Genomic DNA, 19,875 nt, shown 5'->3' with positions numbered 1-19,875 from the left:
GTTCGGAACTCTCCCCATCGCCTCGATGACAAGCGAACCCAAAAGAGAGAAAACGCGTATTCGCCTTGCGGTGCAAATATCAGTTCCCTCCATCCCCTTAGTCGCACCAATCAGTAAGAAGAATCATTCCGTCCACTCCCCAACCTCTCTATCAGCAACGTATCTGTCAAATTAAACTGTCTTACTCTTATGTGGATTTAAACAAGTGAAACGCTGCACATCTCAGGCTAATTGAGGCCGCTTCAAAGTGGGTTTTCTCTCGTCATCATACATTACATATAGTTAGGCGGCGACTGACAGGTTCACCGCCGCTGAGAGGCATTCTTGGTGACAAAGCCCTATTCGCCCCGGGCGGCAGAAAAGATTATTAAATTTTCATTGCATGAGATATGAAATTCAGTTATCAGTCTTTTGAGCCTTCACAACTATTTTCGGTATTTTAATTAGTACAGTTAAGTTAACTATTTGAAATATTTCATAAAACACTGGCGCTCACCAGCCATTTTCTGTAATCATTCTCTATGCAATTGTGTCTAAGAGTTCGACCGTTGTCTTGGTGGGCCGCCTCTCTTTGCGCAGCTTTGCGGGCTCCTCCTCGCTCTGGCCCGCCTCCCCCCCAGCGGCCCTCATTTTCTGCTGGCATTCATCTTTCCGCAGGGACTCCATTTCATCTTAAGTTCCTTCTTTCCTTTTTTAATCTCCGGTGCCGCTTCCTCACCTAATATCCTTCTCGCCAGTATGTCATATCCGCGCGGTGTCAAATTTCCCGGTCGGGAAAGGTCATTCAATCCCGTTCGTACAGAGGCGATCGATCCATTTTGCAGTGGATCAGCAGCAAATTGGGGTTTGTCGCTTCGACAACGGGCGGAGTCGTTTTACTCGTGGGAGGACGAGAAGCCTCTTCTTTTTTACTCTTTGTTGTAGGATTTATAAAAAATAGCCTAAACTGCGGGAAAAAAGGAACATAAGAGGAACTGCATAATTTGCAGGACTCTTAAGCACACAGTCCCATAATACGATATGAAAGGTGAAGTGTTTGGCCCAACTTAAGATTCTCCTTTTAAATGCAGGGTCCCGTGAGGTAGTTGGAAGAAAATATAGTATGTTTCGGGCCGTCTCCTTTGCTTAAAGTCATCCAAATGCATGGACCATAGCTGCCTGTTTAGTTAGGCAAGCAACTGAAAACATTTTATTCGAATGATCTGCTGGAAAGGTTTTTGGTACACATAAATTTAATTATATTTCGCCGTTATGATAGAAATACATGATTGATGGCCAAATAATATTATTTAGCATTTACCTACAAATACGTGTGTGTATATATATATATATATATATATATATATATATATATATATATATATATATATATATAATTATTATTTAATATAAATATATATAATCTATGTACTGTATGTCTTGCTATTATTAGGCAGACCACCATTTAAGGAAGTTATTGGATTGACAATGAGTGGACACCAGTATATTTCTTAACCCTTCCTAAGAAAACAGCCTGACATCCGGCACTACGATATACCCTTCTTCAACTCCACGTACGTCCTTCCTCCCTAAATAACATCCAATATGCCTATTCTTTCCATACCCCTTCCTAGTTTGGCTATCATTCTCCCCTTTACAACTGTCTTCAACATATCATTGCCAATCAATATACTTTGCATCCATTTTTTTGTCTCCTTAGGAATTCTCCCAACAATCCCCACCCTACCCAGCACTTCCTCATTTGTTTTCCTTTCTGTACACTTCATCTTCTCCATCATTCTCCACACCCGCATTTCAAAAGCCTCCAATCTACTTCTATCATCCTGCTACAATGACCATATTTCCCCGCTATACATATCTACGCTACATATAAAAGTTTTGACGAGCCTCGTCTTAACATGCTTACTTAACGTTCCTGTCATAAGTTACCTCCTTCTTGTGAAAGCCTATTTACCTAGCGCATTTCTTCTCCCTATGTCCCTACTACTTTGACCATTTTGGTTCAAAGCTTTCCGAGAAAGGTAAACTGCTCCGCTTGCTCTAGTTGTTTCCTTAAAACATTTTAGTTTCCCGCGTCATTTCATTATTCCCATCTTTGTACTTCCTACTTCCTAATTCTGTGTATATTCTTCCAAATCTTTCTCTCATCTATCGTCTTAAACATTTCGTCACTAATCCATGGTTAACCTGTGATTTTCCTATTTCCTCTTCCGTTTGTTTTGTTTGCGGCTTTTGATATCCCGTTTTTTATATGTTCCCATTTGTATTCTTTTACACCCGTTTCTCTGTCCTTTCCACTCATAATTTTCTCTACTGCCTTCTGACACTCCTTTCTTTTCGTCCCAGTTTCGTAGATTTCCTTTCCTCAACCGTCATTTACGTTTCTTCTTTAGCTCACGTGGTCAGATCATAGGCCCGGCATGTCGAAAGTAAGTCTTGGTCAATGAAATATTTTCCGCATGTGATCTGCTCGATTTCGACTTCCTCACCACTTTTGTTCTTTTCTTTTATATTTGTTCCTCCCCCTTTTCCTTTTATATATATATATATATATATATATATATATATATATATATATACACATACATATATATGTGATTTTTCGGGTACCAGATCTTTCTGGGAAACCATAACCGGCACAGGGAAAGGAACTGGCCCCCCTACCCTGATGTGTGAATTTCACACGCCGTCGGGCTTAGTACTGGGTGAACTCTATCATAATCTACCAAAGGTCAGTTTGGTAGATTATGATAGAGTTTACCTAGTACTAAGCCCGACGGTGTATGAAATTCACGCATCAGGGAAGGAGGTCCAGCTCCTTTCCCTGTGCTGGTTATGGTTTTCCAAAACGTATATTACTTACATAATTATTATTATTAGATAAATATATATATATATATAATATTTCTATATATATATATGGAAACGGAATTTTAGTGGCCGAAGTACTTAAGATTTGTAGGGGGGATGTACGTTGAATTCGGGGTGTCCTCCAATCCGAGTAATGGCACAGGTCATCCGCAATTCCGTCGGGTCCCTCGTGTTCCCGAGAAACCAGCCGAGGCAAGTGTGCATCTGGGGACACGTTAAAGCCTTCTCTTGACTCATCTCCCTCGTCTTCCTTCTCCGACCCCCACTCAACTGCCTGCCGCCCATCCCCAATTATTCCATGTGCCCTTTCTCCTATCCATCCCTCCCCTCGCCGCCATTCCCCTTCCCACCCACCCACCTACACTCGTCCCCACCCACCTATCGTTATCCTTGCGCTCTCCCCTCCTCCTCGTTATCTTCATCCCACCGCTCCTTGCTGCCTCATTGTCTCCACCATCCCGCATCCCTTAAGGCCTTTAACCCTCTCTCCTCCTTTCCCCGTCAACCTCCCTCCCCCGGCGCCCCTTTCCCCCTCGCAGCCCGCCCTTAATCCCACGTTTCAACCTGCCGAAAACCGTTTTCCCTTCCCAAACTCCACTCCCCTCCCCACTCTCAGCCAACTTTTCTTTCTCTCCCCCCTCTATCCTCCCCTTCTTTTCTTCCTCCTTCCCCCTCCTCGTCCCATCCCGGTTCCAGTCTAATTCTCTCTTTGCGTGCGAGGTCAGGGAATTTGGGAAAAAGAGGGACAGCGGCGATGTTTTTCTGTCCCATTTAGTGGCGTATCTCTTTCTTACTACGGACCACTCGGCATTCTCTCCTCGCAGAGGTTGCCGCTCAGCATTTAATATTTCGGGAGCCCGCAAAGTAATGTTTTCCTCAAATAATGGACGGAGTCGTGAATTTTTTCAAATTATTTACGCTCGTAACTAATGACTTAAATGCCATTACTTTAAAATGGAGCAGTATCTAAGCCAATGGGTCTTCATAAAAAAGAAAGAACTCATAAGATTATAAATGGACAAACATTTGTTCATCGTGAAATACTACCTTTACATAATCAGGAAAAAAATGATTTAAATTTGTACAAAATCTTCACTCATGGAGGATGGATGAACGCAATGATAAAATATTAATATACAATAATGATTTGGAACTAAAAAACTAAAGTCGGTTTTGGTAGACTTTTGCTACGTTTTCTGGCGTAAATATATCCAGAAATTCTTTTAATTTTTAGATATCAAACCTTTTCCAGTTTTGTCAAAAATATTCATTGAATCCTATAATAATTTGAATGAGCTGCGTCTATTTCTCAGTAGTTAATGAATAATAATAATTAGAACCAATTTTATGTAGTTAAAAAACAGTACAATTATTTTCCGTGGTTATTTGTGAAAATGACTGGGACAAAAAACCAACTTTTCTCCCAAATTTTTCCCCAAAAATTTGCTAAGTCTCTCTTCCAGTCTTAGGTTTTCCTTGTGGCTCTTATGCTTTTCAAACTTAATACATTGATTTTGATTAGTTCATGCAAATTGCAGTATGATTCTGTACGTAAAGTACCGTGAAATTTCAGTATCTGACTACGTCACGTGCAGAATATTTCGAATCCGCGGGAATATGCGTTTATGGTAATCAAATTAAGCTGTGTGAAAGAATAAAATATACTTTAAAAATTAAAACGAACTCTGTAATTTGATTATTTCTTCGTATATCGATTTTGTGATCAAGTGGGACGCAATTTAGCTCTTTCGCCTGCTTTGATCATTATTTCGTCGTTCAAATCATCTCGCATTTTCACAACTTAGAATATCTAAGGTTTAAAAATGCAAGAAAATACGCTTCGTTAAGCAAAGACTATATTCTTCATCTTTCTCTCGATATTTTGAAATATAATAGTTGCGTAATGCTAGTATCCAATCACTATTTTTAATAGTGCCATATATCTTACGTACGTCTAATTTTATTCACTGTATGTGGCTGTGTATGTATATGGCACTCTATGTGGCTGTTTATGTAATACATATCTCATTAAGTCATTATTCACATTTGCCGTTTCTGCAAATTATTTTAATAAAGTGTATAAATTTATACCATTTTCATTAATTTTCTTCATATTTAAATATAATTGTTTCCATAAAAATCGTCTCAGGTTTTTTTTATCGTCCATGATGAGTTTTAACTCTTCTGTAGCCAATTATTTCAGCTTCTGAATGATTCTTTATTCACACGGTGCTATCATTGGCGACAGGGAGTTTGATGAAAATGACTTGCTAAAAATCGTTTTCCACGCTAATACCTTCGTAAGGTTTTCCGCTGTTGCACTTTCTTCGTTTTTTGTCATATTATTATTTGCTGTTGTTCTCAGTAGTCTCACCACCGGAGCTACGTTCTAATACAAAGATAAGAGGTAACGATAATGGACATGTTTTTTTTCTCTGCCCTGAGAAATCCATTGTTTTCCAATCTCCATTATCTTTAACTTTAATTACGGGCTCACTAACTTTATGTCCCCTCGGCTTACGATGTAAATTAAACTTAGTTAACTCCCTCGCCATTTATTAATGATGAATACCTAATCCGGTACTATCGCTGACGCAGTATTCTAAGGAGAGGTGCAGACTGTTATTGTCTTTCGTTTTTGATCATATCTATTTGCTTTGGCTTATCGAAATAGCCGAGCTGTTGCATTTTCAGTTCCATTAATTCCGTGGCTCCCTTAAACCCCGATCTTGGAAGTACGAGTCTGTGAAGATGGATGAAAAACGACGGATGACAAGCGCAGATTGGCCCGGCAGGATACAGTGAAAAATTAACGAAGAAAGGATCCCAAACAATGTTCAAAGAAATTAATCCCCAAAACGAGGGAACCCAATGTAATACTATAATCCTCACAGGGATTGTGGCAAGACAGGGATCAAAAACTTGAGAAATAGACTAAATGATCCAGGGAAGCTCTCGGTACATCATAAATGAAGCGATTGAAGAAAATTATCGACAAGGTATGTGTGAGACATAAGGCATTATATACTGGAGAGGAAATGAAAATAATGCGCTACTATAGAAGAGAAAAAACAGATTTAGCAAAGCGTAAGGCACAATACATTCTTAAGGAGTGTAATAACATTTTAAAAAATACAAGATTAGAAGAGAAAGGGACAGTTACCTAGGGAAATTTAAATCAAATAGATAATAGGGATATGTCTAGGGGTATAATTCAATTCCCATACAATAAGTAGTTATAGGATGGAAGGGTTGCCATTGTGATGAAATAAGGAAGCCTAAAGTGTTATCTACGTTTCAAATCTTTGAATTGAAAAAAAAACATGATTTCCATATCAATTTTTTTCTACGATATTAAATATTCATCAATTGTTCATATTTTTCGTTCGCTCCTCGCGTAGATAATCTCATACGGGGAAAATTATGTATTTCGGTGTTTTTTTGTAAGTTCTCCATTCAACCAGAGACGCGCCAGGCGAGGGTTTTAACGCGCTTCTTTTTTCCTCCATCGCTTTTATGGAGTGACGTTCGGCTTCGTAGTCTAAGGAGCGAACTACAGATATAATAAAATTTGAATTTCAAATTAAGCCCGTCGAAAAAAAAGAAGAATGATGAAAAAAATGTATGCCTTCACCAAATGCGCCTAACGGAGACGATGAGAAGTAAACGCGTGAAAGACATGATTTTTTTATTGTCTCTCAAATTTCCCGTTAATGGCCTTTTGTCCTCCAAATTTAAATGGGGCTTAAAAGGATGAATAATTTGGTTTCGGAGAATGAGAAACTTTTCCTCGCATTAGTTTATATTCAATCTTACACTTTGGATTAGAATTTTTTTTTAATCGATTCGCTTGGATATATTTTTTTTTATTTTGATGTGAACTAAATTTTGAACATTTTCAGAGAACTCACTTAGCAGGCAGTGTTAAATAAAAATATAATATAAAATTTACTTTGTCAACCAAAGAGACATTGGTTATGGATTTCCAAACTAAATAACGACTACGATGCTTCATGTCATTTACCGTGATAAGTAATTATATACCTCGTAATTGTTTACAATTTCAAATATTTTTGCTTTTTCATTATTAAGGAAGTCATCATCAGCCATTTCATTACATTTTCTATGGTCAAGAATATGGCAAGTCACTAATATAAGATAAATGATGATTATTTTTCTCTACAGAAGGGCCATTTAGTAGTAACGCATTATTTGTTTGAATCAAAGGTTCAAACAAAAATATACACACGCACAAAAACCTTAATCCAAATGATAAACTGCGAGTAACAACGCATTTTTTTTAATTAGTGACTCCTGATATTAAATGAGGTACTTCTGACTGTGTAAAAGATGGTAAACTCCTTTGGACGTATCAGTTAAGCATCGTATTTTTTTTAATATTTCACTTTTACTGTAGCATAATAATTTTGATGATCTTTGCGCGATGTGCTAATGCACATAAATGAGTCAGGTTTACATAGATACCATAAATAGATTGCATCCACAGCTTCGCTAAAGGAGATGTCGTCTAATATAGAAATTCCTATTTTTAAATCAAACTTTAACACATTCTCTCCTATGAGGTCCCGTTTTTCTCATCCACGTTCCCACTTTCGACACCTCGGATAATTTTTTGGCTCAGCGAACGGGCCCAATGAGGGATGAATTGTCCCAATAGCCTTCAACTTATTAAACTAAAATAAATATTGTTTTATAATCCTTCCAGTTGATATTTAAAAATTATGAGTTGCAAATATACCGACTGAGTTTAATGATAAACCTCCCCACATCAAATTTAGTTAAATGAACCCCATTCGCCCGTGGCAATCGTCTAGTGCCGAACGAGACATGACCCATTCTTATAAATAAAAGATTCCACGTATTTTACACACGAGTACAAGTTTCCAAACTTCACAATCTATTTTCAAGGAATGACCTTGTCAATAACATTTCAAACGTTGAAAAATTATATAATTACATTATGGAATTAATAATAAATAATTAATAGCATTTTTATATAAATTACATCATGTATTTGTTAGGTAAATCTTTCATTTTCACTACATAATTCGGCAAAATTAAGTCGGATACCGTAAACTGACTTCTCATCTTTCATAAAGTTTTAGATAAAGGGGGTAAGGCCGCGAATGATAGCCGCATTGCTGCTGTGAGCATAACTCTCCATGTTTCTTCTCCTTCCAAGGCAAGAACCTTGAGCACGGACTGAGGAAGGAGGGACTGCTCTCGTTCGTCAAGGAGTTTGACGGCAACGAGTGGAGCGAGGAGAGCGAGGGAATGTCCGCGAATGATGTGGCCAAGTCGTCCATTGATTCCGACTACTTCCCTCCCGATCAAGCCGACCTTCCTTACAACCCTGGAGGTGGGAGTAAGAAGTATTGGAGGTACCAGAGGTTCCTCCGTGAGACCAGCATGTACGCCAGAGGTGCGTCCTGAATTTTCTTTTTATGATGATGTTTCGTAACAAAGCGACACAGTTAATTGATCCGATGACGAAATTACAGCTTTGTTTAGGAGCTGACTCCTTATGATCCATTACCGTGGTCGGACTCGCGTTCATACTTCTAAGGCAATATTTCGCTTGTTTCAAAGTAAAACAAGACTACAAAGAAAACAACTTCAAAATTTTCTGGCATTAACTTTGTTATAATTTTTCATGAGATAACAGAACAATGAGTGAAAACAGTAATCAGAAACTCTCATTTTTTAGATATTAAATTACTAGGTCATTTCTGAAAGATTAATTTCAGCAGAGGGTACCGCTTCAGTAAGTCCATGAAAGCCTGTTGTCCTGTTGGACTACTTCCTAAAATTTCAATTTTTACGTAGTAATTTTGTAGAAATGTCAGCCATTAAGTGTTTTTATATTTCTTTTTCCATTAAACACGATATTTTTGACTTCTCTTTGGTCTTCATCAATCAGCTCAAGAAAATAGAAGGTAGTAAATATAGTATCGTTATTAACCGTATGCTGAAACAACTCTAGGAAAACTTTTAGCTGGATTTTTGTCCTTTACTTAAAAGATGCATATGCCTTCTTATTTATATCCATTTAAAATGTGAAATCAACGACACATGTGAAAACTTATTTGGGTTTCTAGATTATAGTTGCTCGTCTCCGAAGTAACGTTCGTTAATAACAGCTTCAATTGCACATGCTTGTCAGAATGTATGAGTTGTATTTTCAATGCTTATTGATAATTATTTTAATTGCATTTCAATTGGGAATTTGGAATGATAAACTTGGAAATACAGTATTGGTGCTTTTTTATTGAGTCAAAGAGCGTAATGGTATCACAAACAGGACCATAGGTGATCTAATTGCAATAAATGCAGCCGGAGTAAAATATTTCCCATTCCACAGTCCTTGTAGTAAAATATTATGTTTAAATAATCATAGAGAATTACTATTGTTTAAGTTTGTAAAATTATTTTAATTGGATATACATATACATGTATTACATGAAATCGCAGCACTTTTTATCGAAAGGCGTTATCATAGCTGTTGAACATAAATTTTAACGGTTAAGTATGAAAATTTACTAAATAACTGCCTGTCCTCAATTACACTACCTTCCTTGCTCAATATTTATTACCTGAATGATTGATTTCGATAATGTTAGCGGTCCCATGGTGAATATTTTGCTCACTTGCATTGCAGTGCGCCTATTCATTAGTGAAAGATCAGAATCACTGTACGTAAATACGTTCTCTGGAAATTGTTTGCAATATTACCTATAAATATTCCGTTTCTCATAGACAATGTTAAATACGAAAGACACATGAGGTGCTTCAGGTAGTTTTTTGTGAACTATTTCTTCGCATAACTCCATGAATTTTGCAGAAAATAATGTCTAATGTTCAATGCTTTCAGTTGTGATATTAAGTGTTCGAGGGCATCTTGTGAGGCCATTCATGTTGGCTGCACATTCCCTTGGAATGACCAATGGAGACTGGATATTTCTAGACGTTGAGATATTTCAGGTAAGATATTCTGATCATAATTATGATAAAAAACCTTTCAAATATATGACTACAAATACAAACGCAATTTTGCCTGTTTTCATTCATAAAGTGCATGCGTTTGTTAGCTACATATTTTGTAGATATACTTTTCCAAAACATCTCCAAGTTTCAAGTATAAAAACACACTGGATACGTGAAATTTTCCCATAACGTCGATGGAGAAAAGTGCCCTCATTTAAAATATAATCCTTACTAATATAGTTTGTCTTTAGCGTTTGCATGTATTGATCACTGTTAGAAATATATTATAACCAAGCAATACGCTAGGAATATTTTGTAAAAGCATTCATGAAGCAACATAAAGGATTTTCTACGAGATATCTACCTGTAACTAATCTCCATGAGATTTTCGTCTCTTCAAAACTCAAGGCGACTATTATTTGTTGTAGAAATATTTTATTCCACACTCCAGGACGTGTAGTGTGAGTTGTAAGAAATGTATTTCCCAAGTTTTAGTTAACTTGATTTTTCCTGAAAGTTATGAAACCCGCGCTTCTTATCCCATTTGCCGTGTCGCATAAGTCTCCCATTTAATAATCTGCCTTCGGTGTGATGGGGACTAGCGGGACGAGCTCCTTCCTCTCCACTAGAAGACGCGTATGTTTTGTTCATATGTTTATATTTCCATATATTTTACTGAATACCCAATTTAATGAATTAAATAACGATTTTGTTCCCTCCCCCATCTGGTTTCCATAATTTTTCACTTTCATTTTGTGTTCCCATTTTCATTATTCTTGTTAAATTGACTGTCACAATAAATATGTTATACATATTTTGAAAAATTAAAATTTCGGCAATATTCATTTGGGCAAAAATATATGCATATATTGTAAACTATATTAAACCGTGTGGTATAAACATTTGAAAGTTAAGCAGTCAGTCATTTTTCCAGAAACTTTCACTAAGAGAACCACACCGAAGCAGTTACTAAATTTTGATCTGTGAGGGTGCACGAAGAGGGAGAACTTGTGAATCTGGGAGAAGTGAGAGGAAGGAGTCTTTGTCCAAGGATTGTTGGTAGTTAGGAGATTTATCAAATTGTTGCAATAAACTCTGCCAAAGGAGGAGCTCTTTTAGAAGGCTGAATCTAATGATGATACCTCAAGACCAATTCAATTGAATTTGATTGAATGTTATTTATGGTGGGCACCTTTGTCATCTTTTTTTCTGCTATTGTTGGGTGATAATGGGATTGTGGAGTGGTTTTTCTACATTCGTCAAGGGTCAGCGTGGAGATGGTTGGCTACTTTTGGTGGGTCTTTCTAGCATTTGGATAAGAGCTTTGATAGATATTTGACAGTGTTTTAGCCCTGAAATGGGAATACATTGTATTATGGCGTTTGTAATTGATGGAAAATGTCTCTTTTTAAAAGAGGATGAGGATATTATATTTTTGTGAAAGAGGAGCATAGTTTTAGTTGTGATTCCTTGACCTAGTTTTTCATTTCCAAAGCATGTGGTGGACTTGGATGGAGAGTAAGCACAGGAGCATAGGACCTAGAGCTGGGTATGCTTTGTCTAATGTGAAATATTTTGTAGTTAGATACATTAAGTCTTTGGACGTTTCCTTCATTAAAAATCAACAATGGCCATTGCAACCTTGTTTTAGAGGATTTTCCACAGCATTTTTGAAGTCAATGTCTCTTCAAAGAGCGTACAACCTAATTATTTACTAACTGTTGTCACATATCAATACTTTCTTCTTGCATTGCAAGGGTTCCTACTGGGGGGACCATGGCTGGGAACTGAAGGATGGTGACGATGAAGCAGCTCGAACTGCATACGAAGCTCTTCTTAGGGTTTCACTCCTCCAGCCAACCAGCCCTAAATTCTATGATTTTGCACAACGTGTGAAAGAAAAAGCAAAGCAAGATTATAACTACACTTTCTCAGACAATGAAGAAGTAAGAATGCACGTTCTTTATCTTAGCATGTCCATTTACATTATTAAGACTGCTTCTTCCCCAGTTCTCAAAAGTTAGAGCCTTACTACAAAATTTTTAATTGAATGAATTGAGATTTTTTTTGTTTTTGTAAAAACTATTTCTCCCTTCTCGAATGACATTTGTTTGAAAAATATTTGAGGCCATGGTTGATATGCTAATTGATTTTTTTAATCAGCCAGTCTATGGTTAAGAATATGATGAACTATGGCTTAACGGTATTAAATAATTATTACTATTATAAAATTTCATACTCAAGAATTTTATGCCTGAAATGCTATCCTTTGAGTATTAAAATTCCAAATGCACATGGATGCTTATTCAATTAGATTTAATCATACCTTATATATGATCATCTTTCAAAATTACATTTTTTGGAAATGAAAATATAAAATACCTTTATACCTTCCGTTTTTGTTTATTCATAATTTTAGTGAAATATATATGTAACAAAACACAGTAATGCCTAGATTTTGTTGCTATGATTATGTTTAAGGAAAACATACGCATTTATTTTCCTCAGCTGGCAGTTACTGACAGGTAACAGGTGTAAATTATGCATATTGTTTTAATTTTATTGGATTTAAGCTAAGTAAATGTGAACTATATTTTAAATGCTATTAAAACTATAAATTACGTTAATTTTATCTTTGTTCCTCTTTCAAATATTTTGATTTCTTTTCAGGTCAACTTCTTTATTGGTGCCTTTTACGATGGAGTATATTTGCTTGGAATGGCTCTTAGTGAGACATTGTCTGAGGGTGGTTCAATATTAGATGGCTCTGCCATCACTCATCGCATGTGGGATAGAGATTTTGTCGGTAAGCTTTCCGGTTATATTTCTAATGTACGAGTTAAAGTATTTCTTAATTTGTAAATTTTTCATTACATCATTTCATCATAAAAAATATTGAAATTTTAATCTGGTGTTAAATGAAAATAGTAGCGAAGCATTCCTATGTCATCAGTGGGGGTGATGAAACTCTGCCAACCCCCTAAGCATTAATATTATTATAATTGGTATTCTCTCAGTTAGGTTTTGGATGGACACAGATTATACAACGGTACAACAATACATTTCCTTACCTTTCCTTCCAAGAATGTTGGCGCCTTTCGTAAAGAGTAGGCTAATGCCGACGCCGGGTTTCTCTCCACCCTTCATCCTTTCCTGTCCATCCCCAATGGCGCAAATGACCTTAGCTGTCGGTCGCCTCCCCTAAAAACTACTACTACCACTTCCTACCAAGATACAACCTACCATCCAGCATTACAATAAAACACTCTTCAATTCCAAACACTTGCTTCCTCCTTTCATCCTGTCCAACGTGTCTATTTAATTCCAGCCCCTTCCTCATATGTCCAACATTCTCCCCTCTATAAAAGTCTTTAACATCCCATTGCCAATCAATGTGCTCTTCATCCATCTTTCCTGCCTCTTTTTGTTTCCTCCCAGCATTTATCTCTCCTTCCCCACCATGGCTAGCATTTCCTTGTTTGTTTTCCTTTCTGTCCTTTTCACCTTTTCCATCATTCTCCTAACCCACATTTCAAAAGTCTCCAATCTAAACTTATTGTCTTCCCTTAATGACTATGTATCTGCTCCATACAAAACCACCCTCCATATCAAAGTTTTGATGAGCCTTTTCTTAACATCTTTGCCCAATATCCATTGTCATTATTTCCCTTCTCCTCTTGAAATCTCTTTGCCTAATGCAATTAAACTTCCAATTAATGACCCTGCTACTTTGACCATTATGGTTTAGAGCACTTCTGAGACAGGTGTACTGTTTCAACTTCTCTAGTTTTTGAACCCCTATTTTGATATTTTATTTCACTTTCCTCTTTCTGAAAAAACTCATCCCCCTTGTTTTGTTTATCAATTCTCATCCCAAATATATTCCATTGGCTTTCCAATGTGTTCAGTAATACTTACAACACCCTAGTTGACTGGCAAATTAAAGCTTGATCATCGTCAAACCTAATTGATTTTAATAATTGTCCCCCAACCTTAATTCCTGTCTCCAGTTCCCCTTTAAATATATTATAATATGGAGTTAGTTAAGCTCCAAATTATACATTCAAAGATCCCTGAGCGCTGATACACTTTTACCAGTGACTTTTCCAAGACTCGAAGGTGCAGGTAGGAAGATTGTGGGAGGTCCTTAAGGGTATGCATGCAAGCTTCTTTGGCGGCACTTAGAGATCTATGGTGGAGTCCTATGAGGGAGAATTTCACTTTTTGGAATAGGAAATAGCCTGCTGGTGCCAAGTCGAGACTGTCCAAAAAGTCGCGGTCTTTTTCAATGCATTGTAGAAGGTCTTTGCAAACAAACACTTGACTCTGCTCTTGGTTATACGTCAAGACCTTAAGGATGAGTTTAGCGCAGATCTTTTGCATCACCAAATTTTCAGTGATAATGGTATGCACTATCATCTTATCAATTCCAATACAATCTGCGATCATGAGCACTCTTAATCAACAGTCTCAATTCAGCACTTCAGCCATGTCAGGAAAAAATTGTGACCAATACTTTTTTTACAAACCTTGCATGCTGAAGAAAAATATGCAGACATAATATTTGTACATAATCTATGGTAGAATTTCTTGATCTGCACATTTGCAAACACTGCTCTGATTTACTAATCTGTTCTATTGCCCATCTTCTTTAACTGGTTCATGCATTGAAATTATCTCAATTTGGTCAGTAGGTGTTATTTATCAATATTCATTATTAAAGTTATTCATTAATATTCATTTATTTACATTCATTTAATTAATTTCTTGATCTATTCTGAAGTAATTGAATTGACTATGAATATTTACCAGGGTATCATTACCACTAGAAACTTTAACTTAGATCTTATCTATAAACCTGATGCTTAGAGGTTCTAATAGATTTTTCAATAATGTTTTCAGGTATCACAGGACATGTACGCATTGATGACAATGGGGACAGGGATGCAGATTACTCAGTGTCAGATTTCGACCCTGATACAGGGCGTTTCGAAGTTGTGGCACATTATTATGGCCTTCACCGAACCTATTCACCAGTTGAGGAGAAAAGAATTCACTGGCCAGGTGGTCGTATGAGCCCTCCTCCTGACATTCCATTCTGTGGTTTTATGGGCAACGATCCGGCTTGTCGGGGAAATGGTGCGGAAAGGGTACTCCCTGAATAACTCCTGAAATTTCTATTTAATTGCTACAGAAATATTATTAAGAATCCACAATATTTTTCAATTGCATCATATAATAAATATTAATTAATTAATAATAACTATTCATTCTCTTAATGGTCTGATCAGAAATGCATTGGCTGGGAAAATAGTACAATTCTGCATGCGCATATAAATAAAATTCATTGGCAGCATTTGTGGCAACTTTATTTAAAACTTCAGCAGACTTCTTTGCTGTTGGAAAGCACTTAAAAGATTTATTTCCTTTGATATTTTGGTCAGGCCTTTGAGTTTTTGGAGCAACTTTACTTAATAAGTTTAAAATAATGAATTTTTATGATTTATGAATTAAAAATCAGTTAAATTACTATCTGTGTGCTCTCATTTTTTCCCCATCATAGAATTTTTTATCATTGAATTTAACTCAATTTATGCTATATTGTCAACAGTCACAAATATTTCTAATGCTGAAGCCTAGAGATATTAGATTTCAAATACACTCTAGCATTTTGTACTGTATTCATTAATTCTAGTGGTTGAAACTTTGGAAAACCTGATTAAGTGTCAAAAGTGAATAATTGGGATTCTAAGGGCTCACAAGAGGTGTGGCAAATGGCAAAGCATTTAAGTCTGTGATACATTTGGAAATTTTTAAACTCATAAGATGTACACAAACAAATGATCACACAGCAGTGGGGCCCTCTTTTTAGCTGCCTACACAGTATCTGTGGTTATATGTGAAGGTGAATGAACAGGCTGTGTAGGCATCTACACAGGCTTTGCAAACAATTGGCACACCTTGTGTAAGCTGTTTCATTAGGTTAACAATTTACATAATATTAATGTTCTTAAATTAAATTTAAAGATAAACTCAAACCAGGAAACAACCATAATTAATAAGCCTGCCGTGGCAATCAAACTGTTAATAGTTCTCATTCTGAATGGCAATTCAGTAAGGTTAGTGAATTACAATTACTTGGCAATACCAAGATTTTTACTTCACAGCCTTGATAATTCCTCGTACATGAAATTCAGGATTCATTGAAACCTTGACAACAGAATTTTATCATAGATGAGGTTCCACAGGTTCAATTCCTTACTGAATTCCCTCAGGTGAATTACTATCATTGATAATCTCCATTACACACTGAGGTCATTTTTATCTATATTGTGGATGAATGGATTTCTAGGGAGCTGCAGGTTCCATGAAAAAGGTATATGGTGAGCATCTATTATTTAAACATGTACAAATCTACTCTTACCATAAAACTAATTTTAGATATGTGTTCATAATTGTCTCCTTACAGATGCCCATATTGTGGTTCTCTATGTTTCCTTTGCACTTGGAATCTTCCTGGCCTTCACCACAACATTAGCATGCATAACTTATAGGTAAATAATTGCTCTTCTTTCCCTCTAAGAATTACTATAATTCACAATGTAATTTGTTTTCCATTAATTATAAAATGGCTAGCATTTTATAGTATGCATATTTAAAAACACAATAAAAATAAGCTTACCCCTTACTTTTGAAGTATGAAATATCATTAAAATTTGTTGAAAATTTTCATTCCAATTCCCATGTTTGAGAAAAACTTTTTCAGGCAATTTTTAAATTGCAAGTTATGGGGCTGAGTCCCCAAAAAATGAGCTACAGAGAAGTATTGTCACATTTTTAGGCCTACTCCATTTTCATATTTTAAAAATATTTGCTTTTGTTATCATTGCTGAGAAAAGGCATAGCTGTGATAATTTTGATCATAGAAAAATGCTTATTTCAACTTTCATGTCAATTAGATAGAATATTCTATAATTACACTAAGAAATATTGAATGTTTTTAGGCACCTTCGAGTTGCAGCTGATTTAAATAATATGGCCTGGAGGGTAAAACGTGAAGAGGTTCAATGGGAGATCGGGAGACCATTCTCATCCCGCTTGGGCCTTACACAGCAGCCAACGCATCAGGCCAAAACTTTGGAAATTGATCCCCTTAATAACTATGTGAGTATAGAGTCAGTTATACCAGAGTCATTTTAGTTCTTTCATTCTTAAATGGTGCCATATATTCCATGACATCCATTCAAAAGAAAGAGAAGAAATGCTTTGCAATATTTCCATCAATTTTTTACTTATAGTTTGGTATCCTAACTATCGTTGATAGAATTAGTGCAGTTTGCTGTCTCAGGGTTGTATGTAGTGAGTGCATTGGGGTGCTTAGCCTTATTATTAATAGCTGTACTCACCCATCCCCGTGTGTGGTTACAAAATGCTCCTGGTTCAAATGCAAAATTGTTTTCATGAGCAACATATTAGAGAGGGTTTGTTGGGAATTTGTTAGACTATGATGGAGAAAGGAAGAGTACAACACATTAGAGATTTGAAAGAGATCATTTTTGTGCTATGTGGTTTTAAAAATATATTTCTGAAAGTTAAATTACGAGAGCTCAGTTCATTACTGCATACAATAATTCAGTACAGTATTGGGAGTACAGTTAATGAAATAAACTATGCATGCACGTGAATTTATAGATTCCCAAGTTTTCTTTCAGCTAGTATGAGAGCGTGTAAGATTCATTGTATGCAGTACATGAAATGGAGATGTCAATATCAGCTATCAACCTGTCATTCATGTGTGGTCAGGTGCACTAGGTGTTGTTTGTACTCTTCTAAACTCTGTTCCTAATTTTCATGTTTTACTGATCTTTTGCCTTAAGTATAAGTAAGTTTCTGGTATATATAATTGTTTAGCAAGAATCTAAAATTATGAAGAATTACTCTTACATTGGTCTGATAATTTATGAATCATTTATCAAATTCCACCTTTAAAAATGATGGATTAACAGTTTCTTATTTGTTATTTTCTTTGGAACTTGCCATTCAAAATGTTCTTAGTCAGCATGCCAATTTTGGAATTGCATTTTTATGATAATTAATGGACTATACAAAATGGTTATATTAAGAATTATAGCAAGGAATTCAGTCATAATATATGTTTACTGTTACATCCATATATGATTGAATATTTCAGATGTCATTTGTGTACACAATTTTTGCATGCTAGATTTGTTTACAAATCATGGTCAATGACTAATACTCACCGTGCTATTATTCAGTATATTTGCTGAACTTTTTTAGAAACTTAGGCATGAGCCATAATTCAAATTCAAAATATAAAGAACTGATAGAGAAATATGCAACCCCTTTTGGGAGCATCGAAAGAAGATTTGCATTAGGTAAAGAAGCATTTACAAAGAGGTGGGAGTTGATGGCAGACACCTTAAATGTATGTAAATAAAAAACTAATTGAAAGTTTAATGTGGTGCATAGTTTTGTATTATTTAAAAACTTGGGCATTGAGGCAAAAGATTTAGTGAGGTAGGTTATGGTCAGGAAAGAGAGATGGCTGGTGGGAAAAATTTGAAGAAGGCAAGATACTGAGAAGCAATGGGATGCTTAAGACTCTAATGGAGGAGAAAATAGTAGGAGAGTCTAGGGAGGAAATAAATAGGCATTTGTAATGTAATATGACATATCTGATCTAAAAATATTAAATGCCAAGTTAGTTAGGGGCTGGGAGTAGAGTACTCAGTATGTAGACCCACAGACCATCAGGAACATACCCTGAGCTGGTATACTTCTACTAATAAGGATAAATATGCTGGACCAAATTCCTGCTAAGGAAAATTATTTAGGATACAGTTTAAATTTTGGTAGCTTATTAATGGGGTTTTCATTATACTATCAGGGAATTATGGAGCTACTGTTGAAATAAGAGATGATAAAATTTGAAAATAGTGTCCCATTAGACAATCTAAAGAAATCTATTTGAGGCCTGGGATCATATTTAAGAACTGCCATTTTATTGTTATTTGGCCAGATGGATGGGAAATCCACAATCACCACAGTAAATTCAGGCCAAACCCATTTACATTGGCATCTTGGTTTTCCAAAACAAATTATAACAGTCTTTGTTCATTTGTGAAAGTATAATGTGATTGTGGTGTGGAATAAACTCCCTCACTACATATTAGGACAAAAAGTCCTAATATGTAGTATGGGAGTTTGGTAAGAGGGAAAAAAATGATACCATTTTCTCAATTTGCATGGTTGGTGATTGAATTGTAGTACATTGTATTGGCTCACCTAAGAAAATCTGGCCTAGATCACTCTTGATTAGAACTTCTTTGCTTCATAGCTCAAGTCTATCTGATCAGATACATGAGTCTTTAACTTAGTAATGGCTAGCCACTTATATCAATGATCAATGATATACAAGTCTGTGTAAGTGGTGAAATTTTCCTGTGAAATGTTTTACCATATTTTGGTGAAATGTATTCAACACAACTGTATAAGTGAATCCTTCACTAGTACCATTCATACCCAAGGCATACTATGCAGGATAGGGTTATGTGTACCATATTTTGTACACTATCAGACAATGATTTACAGGTATTTTCTGCTATGCATTTGTATATTATTGTATTACTTTGATGATACACTTATAACTTTAAATATGTATCTAATGAATGAAATTGTTTTAGGTATGACTTTTTATCTCAATAATAGGCTTAATGCAGGAAAATTAATGAATATTTAGTTTTTTAATGGTATTAATGGTAGCGAAGCAACCATTCCAAAACAAGCTGCTATGAGATCTAGCATTAAACTGTGTTATGACCTCTTCCAGAAGATACATGAATGTAGTTGAATTAAATTGAAAATATTTTTAATATTCATATTTAATAATGATCGATTCTTGGAAAAAGACAAAAAAATTGAAACTAACTTTAGCATTCAGTGACTTAATGGATAAACAGCTCGTTTTCCCATGTCAAA

The 19,875-nt window shown here is 35.8% G+C and overlaps 1 protein-coding gene across 4 annotated transcripts in view; it reads left to right on the top strand.

Annotated features, from left to right (window-relative positions):
• Positions 1–19,875, top strand: part of LOC139686329 (atrial natriuretic peptide receptor 1) — a 207,093-nt gene that overhangs the window by 167,831 nt on the left and 19,387 nt on the right. For all 4 annotated transcript variants that reach the window (XM_071583492.1, XM_071583491.1, XM_071583494.1 and 1 more), the window contains exons 5-11: positions 8,075–8,314; positions 9,764–9,873; positions 11,634–11,822; positions 12,547–12,682; positions 14,779–15,015; positions 16,346–16,430; positions 16,881–17,040. In XM_071583492.1, coding sequence (XP_071439593.1) covers positions 8,075–8,314; positions 9,764–9,873; positions 11,634–11,822; positions 12,547–12,682; positions 14,779–15,015; positions 16,346–16,430; positions 16,881–17,040 — 1,157 coding nt within the window. The remainder of the gene's footprint in view (positions 1–8,074; positions 8,315–9,763; positions 9,874–11,633; positions 11,823–12,546; positions 12,683–14,778; positions 15,016–16,345; positions 16,431–16,880; positions 17,041–19,875) is intronic.

The sequence above is a fragment of the Hetaerina americana genome, unplaced genomic scaffold (assembly GCF_022747635.1).
Source record: "Hetaerina americana unplaced genomic scaffold, ioHetAmer1.1.p SCAF_14, whole genome shotgun sequence".
NCBI classification, from domain to species: Eukaryota; Metazoa; Arthropoda; class Insecta; order Odonata; family Calopterygidae; genus Hetaerina; species Hetaerina americana.
Note: the sequence above shows the minus strand (reverse complement) of the source record. Positions and strands in the feature narration are given on the sequence as shown.